The following is a 13948-nucleotide window of genomic DNA, read 5'->3' as shown; positions in this document are numbered from 1 at the left end:
AAGAATTGAAAAATCTTTACGTTTTGCCTTCAGTGCTTTGACTCATGCCTTTTATATTGTATTACGAGACATTTCTGAACCCAGCATCTGAACATTCTATTGACCTTTAGCTTCTTCTCAGCCTAATGCAGATTGTTCCTTTAACCCTATTTGTAGCTATGGGGTGAGACAGTGGTGCAGTGATAATGTAACTATACGAGAAACCTAGGTTAATGCTTTAGTAGCTTCAAGCAACCTTGGATCCAAATGACATATCTGGAATATAAAGTTAATCTTGGTATCAAGCATGAAACAATGATCAGTCATTGTAAAACCCCATCTGGTTCACCAAGATCCTTTGAGGAAGAATCTGCTATCTTTACCGGGTCTGACCTACAAGTAACTCCAGGCCCATTCTCGTGTCATTCATTCCTAACTTCCGCACAAAAGACCTACAAAGCCACTTAGTTTGAGGGCAATTAGAGATGAGCAACTAATACTGCCTTTGCTAATGATACCCACAGCTCATGATTTTTAAAAAGATATCATTTCAATTGCTTGTTTCAACAGAACTATTGAGATGAAGGCTATTTGCATTTGGATATTGCTATACAATCTTAGGAAAATTGTGTATTTGAACCTTTACTGGCAGTCCTGTGGTGCTGTATGCAACTTACTCAACATAAATGTTTGACAAAGTTGCCAATTTCAGGTAAACAAAACTCTATTCTTCAGTTAACATCCCATCCCACAATACTACAGGAACATTGCAAGATGAAATGGGCCACTCTCCTTCCAAATGCGGGCCCTGCTGTCAAACCACTTCACAGTATGCCTTTCCAGATCTGAGTGCATCCCAGGGAGAGAACAGGGATGGAGAAGGTTGCAATGATGATTAATTCCAAAAACAGAATTCTGCAGATGTTGAAGATCTGAAATAAAAACAGAAAATGCTGGAAATACTCCACAAGTCAAGCAGCATCTGAGTGAAGAGAAACAGCATTAACATTTTAATTTGCTTCCTTCTTCATTGTCAGCCAATTATAAAGACCCTCACTTCTATCTCATTTACAAAGTCCACAATATCCTCTGGGGACTTTTCGTTTCAGATTGATTGAACTGGTTCCTTCCTATCTTGCCTCTACTTTTGTCCTTTTATTCAGTCTCTGCCCTCCTATATCCACGACTCTTCTGATGTCATCTCTCATTTTAGCAGTTTCCAATTTCTTGGTCTTATCCATCTCCCCTTATCACAGATATCCAATACCTCCATCCTCCCACCGGGACAGTTTCAGGGTTCATAACCTTTCTCTTGAATAGAGACCCAATTGGTTTCTATTCAGCCCCACGCTCCTCCATTCTCCTACTAAACAACTTCCTCTTCAACACATCTCACTTGCTCCAAATCAAAGGTGTTGCAGTGGGCAGCAGTCTGGATCTTAGCTCTGCCTGTCCTTTTATGAAGTGTGAGGAACATTTCTGGTTCTGATCTGATTGTGACCACCACCCCCACCCCCCAACTTGTCTTCCAATTAGTTTTCTTGTTTCATTGAACATGTATTCAATTAACAAGGAAGCTAACAACTGAAAACCAGCTAACAACTGAACAACTGATAAACACAGATGTGGCCTGATCAATCTGTAAATTCTGTCTAATATTGATGCGTTTGCCTTACCCTTGCTCCTTTAGGGACAGATGAGTATTAACTGTCCAGCATGGGATATCCATAACTACATCTATGATTGCAACTATAACACAATGTTAACAGTGAACAGCATTGATTTACCACATCTCTAGGCATTTTGCCGCATGTGACAGGTAATTAGTGTATTGGACATCACAGTTCTAGGTCCCTTCACCAGGAAAATATTCTGACAGGATTTGAGTTATCACGATCCTTGGGAATTTTATACATTTCAATTAGAGCTCTTCTGATTCTGTAGGAAATGCCATTCTTGTTTACTCAAACACTCCTTATAGGATAATCCCCTTCTCCCAGGAATCATTTTGATGAGTCTTCCTTACACTTCTTCCAAGTTAAGTATGTTCATCCTTGATGAAGGGCTCCTGCCCGAAACGTCGGTTTTCCTGCTCCACGGATGCTGCCTAACCTGCTGTGCTTTTCCAGCACCATTCTAATCTAGACTCTGATTTCCAGCATCTGCAGTCCTCATTTTTGACTATGTTCATTGCTTGATTGGGCGATCAGACTGTACACAGTAACTTACTCCTGGAGGGGAGATAAACCACAAGAATGTGGTAACAATGGAAATGAACCGATAGGTTACACTGGAGCACAATTTTGAAGTTGGCAACACTAGTCAGACCAGTATGTGCAATTTGCAAGTCTTGCTGCTTTTCCCTACTGGGTTACTAATTTCACCACTGTCCTGTACAATTGCAGTAAGACTTTGTCACTTCTTTATTCCCATTCCTTTGTAATAAAGACTAACATGCCATTTGCTTCCCTAACCCACTTACGTAGTTGCATGTTACATTCCTGTCATTCATATACAATGACATCCAAGCTCCATACCATCATATCCCAGTCTCTCACCATTTCAAAATAATCTATCTTCCTTTCTCTCCATCCAAAATCTCACATTTCCCCACATTGTACTCAAACTGCCGTGTTCTGGATCACTCATTTATTCTGTCTACAACCCTTAGAAGTGTCATTCTGTCCTGCTCACAGTTTACTTTCTAACCTAGCTTAGTATAGTCACAGAAATGTTCTATTCTCTCTTCGTTGACAAATTGATGTCAGCTCTGCTGCTGAGATCCATGCAGCATCTGGATTAGTGGTGTTGGAAGAGCACAGCAGTTCAGGCAGCATCCGAGGAGCAGTAAAATTGACGTTTCGGGCAAAAGCCCTTCATCAGGAACACAGGCAGAGACCCTGAAGCGTGGAGAGATATGCTAGAGGAGGATGGGGGTGGGGAGAAAGTAGCATAGAGTACAATAGGTGAGTGGGGGAGGGGATGAAGGTGATAGGTCAGGGAGGAGGGTGGAGTGGATAGGTGGAAAAGAAGATAGGCAGGTAGGACAAGTCAAGGGGACAGTGCTGAGCTGGAAGTTTGGAACTAGGGTGAGGTGGGGGAAGGGCAAATGAGGAAACTGTTGAAGTCCATATTGATGCCCTGGGGTTGAAGTGTTCCGAGGCGGAAGATGAGGCGTTCTTCCTCCAGGAGTCTGGTGGTGAGGGAGCGGCGGTGAAGGAGGCCCAGGACCTCCATGTCCTCGGCAAAGTGAGAGAGGGAGTTGAAATGTTGGGCCACGGGGCGGTGGGGTTGATTGGTGCGGGTGTCCCAGAGATGTTCCCTGAAGCGCTCTGCTAGGAGGCGTCCAGTCTCTCCAATGTTGAGGAGACCACATTGGGAGCAACGGATACAATAATGATATTGGTGGATGTGCAGGTGAAACTTTGATAGATGTGGAAGGCTCCTTTAGGGCCTTGGATGGAGGTGGGTAGGGAGGTGTGGGTGCAGGTTTTGTAGTTCCTGTGGTGGCAGGGGAAGATCCATGCAGCAGTCGTGCCAAGCCAAAACTGACCCACTTATCCCGGCTCTATCTTTTCGATCCTTTCTCCAACCCTTAATCCATGTTAAGATTTTCCACAGTAACCTTCTTCACAATCTCCTGAAATAGAACTGGAATTAGGCCATTCAGCCCCACAAGTCTGATCCACCATTCCGCAAGATCATGACTAATTGTTTTATTTTAATGAATCCCAAGCTCCTACTTAACCCAGTAACATTTGTTTCCACTACCTAACATTTCCCACATCCACCTCAGTTTGAAAGAAGTTCAAAGACCCTACCTCTGCCGATTTCTGATGTTTCAAAATCACACATCTCACTGAGAGAGAAAAGACTTCTCATCCCTGTCACTTGGTCAACACCATTCAGAACCTTATGCGCTTCAATCAACCAACTCTCATTCTTCTAACCCCCAGTGGAGATAAGCCCAGCCTGTGCTCCTGTCCCCCAGAGACAATTCACTCAATCAAGGAGGCAATCTGGAAAATTCCCTCCAAAATGCCTCCATTTACATCTCTCTGTAAATGGGGTGGCACAGTAACTCAGTGGTTAACACTGTTGCCTCACAGCACCAGGTACCCAGGTTCAATCTCAGCCTCGGGCCACTGTCTGGATGGAGTTTGCACATTGTCCCTGTGTCTGTGTGGGTTTCTTCCCACAGTCCAATGATGTGCGGGTTAGGTGAATTGCCCATGCTGAATTGCCCACAGTGTTCAGGGATGTGCAGGTTAAGGGCATTAGTCAAGGGTAAATATAGAGGAATGGGTCTGGGTGGGTTACTCTTCAGAGAGTCAGCGTGGACTTGTTGGGCCGAAGGGCCTGTTTTCACTCTGTAGGGATTCTATCTTCTAAATAAGGAGACCAAAATTAGACACAATATTTGAGGCACCATCTATATCTGATTCATAACATCCTTACTTTAATGTTCAATTCCTCTCACAATAAAAGATAGCATCCCATTAAACTTATTAAATACCTCTTGAAAGTTCCAATACACAATATTTATGGACTCCCTCTTAGAGTCATAGAGTCATACAGCACAGGAACGGACTCTTCAGTACAACCAGTCCATGCCAACTGTAATCCCTATCAAAACTAGTTCCACCTGCTTGCTCCTGGTCCATATCCTTCCACACATTTCTTATTCAAGTACTTATCTAAATGTTTTTTAAATGTTGTAACCATGCCCACATCCATTATTTCCTTTGGAAGTTCATTCTACATGTGAACTACCCTCTGTGTAAGACATTTGCTACTGTCTTTTTAAATCTCTCTCCTCTCACCTTAAAAACATGCCCCCAATCTGGAAATCCCACATCCTAGAAAAAGGATACCTCCCACTAACCCTATCTGTTCACCTCCTACTCACTCTATTCAGCATACAGCTCCACATGCAGTCAGTCTCAGCGTGGAGCTCCACATGCTGTCAGTCTCAGCGTGGAGCTCCACATGCTGTCAGTCTCAGTGCGGAGCTCCACACACTGTCGGTCTGAGCAAGGAGCTCCACATGCTGTCGGTCTGAGCACGGAGCTCCACACACTGTCGGTCTGAGCACAGAGCTCCACACACTGTCAGTCTGAATGCAGAGCTCCACATGCTGTCAGTCTCAGCATTGAGCTCCACACACTGTTGGTCTGAGCATGGAGCTCCATATGCTGTTGTCTCAGCATAGAGCTCCACACAGTGTCAGTTTCAGCATGGAGCTCCACACACTTTTGGTCTGAGCATGGAGCTCCACATGCTGGCATCTCAGCATAGAGCTCCACACAGTGTCGGTCTCAGCACGGAGCTCCACACACTGTCAGCGTCAGCACAGAGCTCCACATGTTGTCAGTCCATCCTTAGTTATTCCCCCAAAGGGATGGGGGAAGGGTACATGTAGATATCTTCTGTGAGAACAGTGGAGTACTGTGTGTGATTTATCAGATAATATTCAATGTACATCAATGGATTTCTCTTCACCCAGCAATATTAGTGTGGCACGGAATTGCAATGTGGGCGCTGTTTATTATCATTCAAACCCCAGCAGAAACAAAGTTGTAGAAAGTTCCTTTATTTCACTGAGTTACTTTTTAAAGTTATCAGAGAATAGGGAGTGTCAGTAACTGTAGGAATTGCACCCTGGAGTTAGGAGCTCTGTCAGTCGGGTTATCAGGATAGCCACAAACACATTCATATATAAAAAGACATTAACACACAGACACATAATGACAACGGAGATTATTCATTTGATCACAGTATACAACCCTCGAGCTTATTTTATATCTGTCCACAATTGGAAACATGCTGTTCCCTGTGCTGTAGTATAGGCCAGTCTGGATTGACCTGATGTCTGTTTGGAATGTCAATGCAGACGCTACACAATTATCTCCTCTGGGTATTAACTGCTGTCTAAATACGTCTGTCTCTCTTGTCCCAGGTTTTCTTGTTGGCTGGGAGGAAACGGAAAAGGAGCAAGACATCCAACTACCTCATTTCAATTGATCCAACAGACCTGTCCCGAGGGGGAGAAAACTTCATTGGAAAGCTCAGGTTGTGCTGACTCCCATTTGCTCATCCCTACTGTTACTCCCTATTCACAACCCCCATCTGATGTGATACCATCATGTGGTTGTATTCTGCAGCCTACCTACTCGTGCAGCATTGCCTCTGGATTGCAGAATGTAGATCGGGTTTTGTGTTGACCATTCTGCCCCTTGAGCCTGATCCACCATTCTCACAAATCACAGCTGATCCATTTGTGTTTCCAATTCAATGTTTCCATCTGGGCCCAGTAAGCTTTGATTCCCCTGACCAACAAAAATCTTTCACTGCCTTAAAAAATGAACCTGCCTCCATTGCCTTCTGAGGGAAATACTTCGAAAGCCACACAACCCTCTGAAAGATAAAAAGGTGTTTTCCTCATCTCAGTCTGAAAAGACTAATTCCTGATTTAAAACACTATCTCCTCACCCACAAGAGGAAAAATCATTGCCATGTCCACCTTGCCAAGGCCATTCAGGATATTGTACACCCCTCACACTTCTAAACTAATTTGGAAACAAGTCCAAACTGTCCAAGCTATCCTCAAATACTGAGGAACTCATTAAACCCAGGAATTAATTTGTAACCCTCCCCCAAACCATTTCCACTGAATTTACATTCTCCCTTAGATAAGAAGACCAAAACTGACCACAATATTTGCGATGTGATCATCAAGCCCTGCAGGTAGTGATCAATTGCCTGTTATACACAAGAGTTGATAAAACTGATGATTGATGGAGTTTGGAGAGTTTTTGATCAATACTGTCTACATTGCACTTCCTCCCAAGAATAATTTCTACACCTGCTGATTTTTAACTAAAGCATGTGGTTTCCAAATCCTAGTAAACTCAATGTATTGAAGTCTTTCTCTGTGGGAGCATTGACTAAAATTCTCCAGCCCAAAGCTAATTACAAACCCAAATGATCCTGTCTTGCTGATTTGGGGATGGGGGGTGGTGAGGGGTGGTACTCTCAGCTCAGTTTGAACCTGGAACCCCAGGCCTTTCCTGGTGTATATTGTGAAGATGCCCACTGGCTGAAAGACCCACTTCCCATCTGTTCAGTCTCCTCTCTGGGCTGCAGCCTCTTGTATCAAGTGAATAGGAAAGTATATGACATATTCCACACCTTAAATCCACCCTCAGCCAGCTTCTATATGTTGCATGAGGCAGTCTGAAGAGATTCCTTCGACCGTTCTGTTCAGCAGCTCTGCAGGGCATCACGTCTCAGAATATGCTGGCTTGTTGACATTCGAGATTATACATTTTGACTTATTTTCTCTATTATAGCTCATCAGTGCCAAACACCAATCATCGTAGTCATTGGCAATAGCTCAAGAAACAGTTAAAACAGAGCTATAACCATAAAGATTGAAATATAAGAACAGGAGTAAACCATGCACTGAATCTCAGATCTTGAACAGAGTATTGTCACTATATTTTGGAACACTTATTTCCAATAGTCCAATTATCATCTTTATTTTCTTCCTTGCCAGTGGTGATAGGACATTGAGTCCTTATCATTGAGTCCAAAGGAATACTTATTAATCTATAAGTCTTTTTATGCCAGGAATGTACTTTGGTCACTTGGGGTGACGGATATATATGGAAACCCATTGCCATCATCAGGAGTCTCAAAGGAAACTATTGAGAAATTCACAGGAGACTTATTGTCTCTTGGATTTCAAGGGGATATTCTCTCTTCCGTGGGAAATACCACCCGAACATAAAGCCAGGGAAATAATTATCAGGAACCAATGCCTCAGCTCTCCTCGGTAACCCTAGATGCGTGTGGTGACATCTCTGAACAGATTGATATGGAAAAAAAAGAATATAGAGAGAAAAAAATGAGAACCTAAGAGAGTGGCAGCAGCATCCACATCTCCCTCAGGTGGAGCTGTCCCTGGTGCTGGAAAGCACATCACCTGGTAGGAAAGCGGGATGCTTCTAAAGTATCGAGGTCAATGACTTCACTGAGTAAATATAAATATAAGGACAAACTTAAACATATGTGCAAACTTAAAGTTTAAATAAGAGAAATGAAAAGGCCACAAACGTTATGAATTTAAAACAAAATGGAATTGGGCGGCACGGTGGCTCAGTGGTTAGCACTACTGCCTCACAGCACCAAGGTCCCAGGTTTGATTCCAGCCTTGGGTGACCGTCTGTGTGGAGTTGCACATTCTCCCTGTGTCTGCATGGGTTTCCTCCAGGGGCTCTTGTTTCCTCCCACAGTCCAAAGATGTGCAGGTCAGGTGGATTGGCCATGTTAAATTGCCCATAGTGTTTGGGTGCATTAGTCAGCGGGAAATGGGTCTGGGTGGGTTACTCTTCGGATGGTCAGTGTGGACTGGTTGGGCCAAAGGGCCTGTTTCCACACTGTAGGGAATCTAAAAACAAATAAAAAGAATGTTTCGATACTCCTTCATCTTCCCTCCATCTTAAGGTCTGAAGTGGCATGTTTGCTATTGGTTGCACAACGTTCAGCATCATTTATGATATCTCTCATATCTGAAATAGTTCCAATGCAGCAAGACCTGGACAATCTCCAGGTTTGGGTTGACAACTACAACTATCATTTTTATTGAAAAAAGTGCAAGGTAATGACCATCTCTACCAATGGGCAGCTCACCATTACTTCCTAATATTCAGTGGTGTTACTAGCACTGGAACATGCACTATCAACAGGTGTTACCATTGACCAGAAGCTGAACTAGACTAGCCATGTAAGTACAGTGGCTATAAAAATAGCTCAGAGACTAAGAATCCGAAATTACAAGTAACTCACCTCCTGTGTCCTCAAAGTCTGTCAACCATCTACAAGGCACAAGTCAGGAGTAAGATACTCCCCACTTGCCTGGATGAGTGCAGTTCCAACAACACTAAAGAAGCTTGACATCACCCAGGACAAAGCAGCCTGCTTGATTGGCACCACATCCACTCCCTCCATCACCAACACACAGTCCCAGCAGTGTCTACTACCTACAAGATGCACTGCAAAAATTCACCAAGCGGCTTTTGACAAAGAACCTTCCAAAGTCTACTTCCATCTAAGATAAGTGCAGCAGATATACCTACACGTTCCCTTGACAATTCTGGACCTCCCTTGCTAACAGCAGTATGGGCCTGCCCACACAATGGACAGTAGAAATTCACCACCAACTTCTCAAAGGCAACTAGGGATGAGCAAAAATGCTGGCCCAGCCAGCGATGCTCATATCCCATAAATGAATGTTTTAAAATATAGATGGAAGTGTAAAAGGGATGGAAGATCTGGTCTGAGATGTGATAGCAGTGTAGAAGAGGCAGGATTAGGTAAGTTGGATAAAGAGAAACGTGTCCCATGAGCTGATTATGCAAGATCTGGGGCCACAACAAATGCAAGGGGAATTTGAGGAAGAATCTTTTTTCAGATAAGAGATGGTAAAGAGCTGGAACTGCTGCCTCTAAGGATGGAGGAAGCAGAGATGGTCAATAATTCCAAAGGGAAATTGGATGGACACTTGACAGAATTGGACTTATAGAGGTCTAGGGGTGGACAAAGGGGGTGTGACTGACTGGATTGCTTTACAGAAAATAAAGGAGAGTAGGAAAGGAGCTTCTCAAATTGTTTATTGCCTAATTAGTATCACATTGTACCTAATTTTTCACCTTGGTCACATGATTTCTGATAGGCTGTGGAATCCATGGGGAGAATCTTATAGGTGTCTGAGCAACGTGGGCTATGGGAGATTTGTGGCAGAATCAGATACAAAGTCCAGCAAGGCCCATCTCAATGACAAGATCATCATCTTTTCTGCTTCTCATGAGTGGCGTGGTGAGATTCTCCGTAGGCGGTGGTGAGATGCCAATTGATGTGGGTTAACACTCGAGTAAACACCTCGCTGCTGCCGCGATATTAATATTCAGTCTCCCAGCCGACTAAATCTGCCAAGCAACATCAACCTTAGGGAAACCCGAAATAGAAAGCAGAGCAGGTAACTGATTAATTTAGCCCACCGCTAGGTCCAAATTGCCTCCATGATGCCTACAACAAAACTATAAAAAGAGCACAACCAATGGGCACCAGCCACATGTGCTCTTCCTCCAAAGACATCGACATGTGGCAGCTGGGAACCCATCATCACCATCTTAACACTTCTGCAAATCATTGGCAGCGCACTCTAGAAGTGCAGACTCACATTGCAGGGCACACAAGCCAATATCTTTGAAAAGCTGCAGTGAGAGCATTTCGTGCATAGACAAAGGCACACAATTCACAGAGTGGACCAGACTGCTCGTTTACTGTCATAGAGCTCATTCAGTCAGCGGCTGCCCGTTAGCTTATAGCATTTTTGTCATGTCATGCCAATTAGTGAAGTCACACAACCAGGCGTTTTGGCTTGCTGGTGGGAGGCAGCATGCTTCAGGCAAGGGCACAATGCAGTTGTGAAGGGAGACAATAGGGTTCGCAAAGGGGGTATACGGCAAAGAATGGCTGGGTAAAGGTAATTCAGGAGGAGAACCCTGATTTGTAAATAGCAGGGGGGTGGAGAGGCAGTGTACAGTAACAGCTCGCATGGTCACCTTATATGCCAGGGGCTGGGAAGAATGAGCAGGAGCAGCCTCATATAGACTAGGGTTGGATGGTGTATTGGGGAGGTGTGAACACTGTGGTGATTGTGGGACAAGCTTTTAGGAAGGGGATGTGGATGCTCGGGGACTCAGTGGTACATTCAGGCTGAGGCTGGAACCACCTCCCTGAGGAGCATTCACTGTCACCAGCCATCGTGCTGGATAGTGCACATGCTCAATGGGGAAGGAAATGGCTATGAGCTCACTTGGGGGGAGGGGGTGGACATGACACAGCCTGTGAGGTGGGGGGGGCTGCAGAAAACACACTGACCACAGGATTTTTAAAGGGAACGAACATTGGCCCCAGGCCCATGTATTGTACAAGACACAGGCCCCAGGCTGACCAATCCCTGGCCATGCTACACCATTGAGTCTTTCTGTGCGTTTCACCTCTTGGATACTGCCACTGCTGGCCAATTCTCTGACAGCTCCACCTTTGCGCACAGAAGGAGCCAAACATTAGAGATGCTGAACGACAGAGGGATAAAGGTGTCGCCAAGAGCCAGTGCCTTGTGTAGACATTGCTCCGCCTGCCCTCTGCACATCCCTGCGCCCTCTGGGATCATGAGGTATTGCTGGATAGCATGAACATTCATTTAATGCCTTCACAGAGACTCTGACAAGCAGTGAAGGTTAACACCAGGAACTGAGTGTAACGCTCAAGCATTTCTCACCCATATCACCAAACTGAGATGAGGCAAAATGTCTTCACCCAGAGGCTGTTGAGCCTGTGGAATTCTCTGTGATAGAAAGCCATTGAGGCCAAATCATTGAATACTCAGCTCTTAGGGGTGAGAGTGTATGGGGCAAAACTGGGCATGGGGTTCTGAGTTACAAGATCAGGCATGATTATATTGACTGGTGGAGCAGGCTTGAAGCTCTGAATGGACTACTCCTGTTCATATTTTCCATGTTCCTAACTGCCCTCAGTAAGTTTTCTTCTTCCTCTCTCTCCCATTATATCTTTGCGTACTACAGTGGAACCTCGATTATCCAAACACCGATTATCCGAATTTCGGATTATCTGAGCAAGATCACAAGGTCCCGATGCTTGGCTAAATTGTGTTATCCGAACATTCGATTATCCGAACAAAATACTCCCCACCCGTGTCTTTTGGATAATCGAGGGTCCTCTGGACAGGGTTTCTGGTTTGCAATCAGTAATTTGCTGATTTTTAGATGGTTTGAATCACCTTCAGATCCCTGGTTCTGACACTGGACTTATTCAGGGAAGGTGAAATGAAGAAGGGAGTAGATAGAAGTTTCAGGGCAAAAGAATCTCTGCATTTAATTAACTCCAGAAAGGTAAGTATAATACAAGAAATAAAGGCAAATGCAAAAAAAAAAAGTGGTTAACACAATTATACAGAGGATGGTATACACTATCAAATTAAATAGAGGTTAAAGTACTATTCGACGCTAAACAGCAGTTTCAATCACAGACACTTTCTACAGGCTTCCTGCCCTTGAGGTCCGTGCACCGTCACCACCCGCCTTCCCTCCCCGTTATCTAGGTTGGAAACTTTGGGGTCTCGGGAGTTTCATCTCATCACTGGAGAAAACACAGGTTTACGGTGCGTCCAGTTGCTGAGGTTCCTGCCGTCGGTTCTCTCAGCTTGGACTAGGCCTGTGACTGGAAGCTCTTGTTCAGATAGCGCTTGGTTGGCCTCCTACTCTCTCGGATGTCCTTTATTGAGATGATGCTTTTGGTTTGTCTTCCTGATTCAGATCCTCTGTGCGGCTTCAATGGCTCTGGGTTTCAAAACTGCTTGTTGGGACTGTACGAAGTTAAACCTCACACAACACCAGATTATAGTCCAACAGGTTTATTTGGAAGCACTAGATTTCAGAGCGGTGCTCCATCGTCACTGTGTCTTACAATCTGTACTCCACAACCAACTGATGAAGGAGCAGCACTCAGGAAGCTAGTGCTTCCAATTAAACCTTTGGACTATAACCTGGTGTTGTGTGATTTTTAACTTTGTACACCCCAGTCCTACACCGGCAACTCCATATCCTTTCTAGATAAGACAGAGTTAGAAATCATACAACACCAGGCTATAGTCCAACAGGTTTATTTGGAAGCACTAATTTTTGGAGGGCTGCTCCTTCGTCTGTTGCTTGTTGTGTGATTTTTAACTTTGTCCTCCCCAGTCCAACACGAGCACCTCCACATCATAGATAAGGCAGACATGCCGAGGGGCTCCTTGCCACAGGCAAACTGATTCTATTTAGCTTGAACTTCCAAGGGTTGGAGGGGGGTCAGGCAGACTGTCCTGCATGGAAAGTGCTGAAGGGCTTGTTTGTGGCTCCTCCTTCACCTGGGTGCCCCCTGGCACCACTCTATGTCCTTGTGAGGAAGGGGCACCTAGACTGGGTTGACCGCCTGCCCACGTTGCCCTGCCTTCAGTTCTGAGGACCAGTGGTTGGGGCGATGGAGGACAGATGGGTGCCCCTCTCCAGCAGACCATAAGATTACTGAGCCTGGCTCTCCAGGGCAGCTGCCAACCTGTCCATGGAGACAGACAGTCACCCAACATGCTGCAGCCTCTGGGCTATGAGGGCCATTCTGCCCCACATGCCTGTCTGCTGTTCCTGTCCCTGATTACTGACACCACCAGGTCCTCTCCTGCCTGGAACTGTACAGGTGCCCAGTCTCTGGCAGTGCCAGCTACCCAGGGTCATTTCTACCTTGGCCAGCTGTAGAGATGTGGTAGTGAAGGACTCACCAGATTGTGTTGCCACACTTTCTAAATGTATGGTTCCCACTGAGGTGTCAGTATGTGAGCCGGTGGAGAAGGAAGCCATGGCAATGCTTCCTCTGAGGCCTCAATACCCTCATCCCCAGAGTTTGAGGAGATAGCATTTGAGGGAGCTGAGTGCTTTCTGTAGATATCTAAGACTGGCAAGTGGAACATGCAAGATGAAAGAGAGATAAGGCTTCATGATCAGTGGTTACAAGTGGTGTGCAATGATTGAAAGTGAAAGGGGGGTTAATGTGCACGTTACAATGGAATGAAGTGTGGGACTTACCTGATTGATGGAATATGGATGTCTCTATTGCGAGGGCCAGGGGTTTCTCCTCATAGAGGGTGAGGATACGGATTGCCCCTACCCCTCCAGGCTATCACTGCCTCTTTACAGGCTGTCTTCTCTTGCAATGAGCAATAGAAGCCAATGAGTGAGATCAACAATGGGCAACATGGCTTTTAAAGAATCATAGAATCCCTACAGTGTGGAAGCAGGCCATTCAGCCCATCAAGTCCACACTGACCCTCTGAAGAGCATCCCAC

At 45.1% G+C, this 13948-nt stretch overlaps 1 protein-coding gene across 9 annotated transcripts in view; it reads left to right on the top strand.

The window, feature by feature from the left end:
* LOC122562946 (tubby protein homolog) overlaps window positions 1-13948 on the top strand; it is a 131131-nt gene that overhangs the window by 94427 nt on the left and 22756 nt on the right. For all 9 annotated transcript variants that reach the window (XM_087973699.1, XM_087973704.1, XM_087973703.1 and 6 more), the window contains one exon: window positions 5939-6051. In XM_087973699.1, coding sequence (XP_087829825.1) covers window positions 5939-6051 — 113 coding nt within the window. The remainder of the gene's footprint in view (window positions 1-5938; window positions 6052-13948) is intronic.

Source organism: Chiloscyllium plagiosum, unplaced genomic scaffold (genome assembly GCF_037043375.1).
Source record: "Chiloscyllium plagiosum isolate Xiang-an unplaced genomic scaffold, Cpla_swu_hap1 HiC_scaffold_26, whole genome shotgun sequence".
Classification (NCBI taxonomy): Eukaryota; Metazoa; Chordata; class Chondrichthyes; order Orectolobiformes; family Hemiscylliidae; genus Chiloscyllium; species Chiloscyllium plagiosum.
Note: the sequence above shows the minus strand (reverse complement) of the source record. Positions and strands in the feature narration are given on the sequence as shown.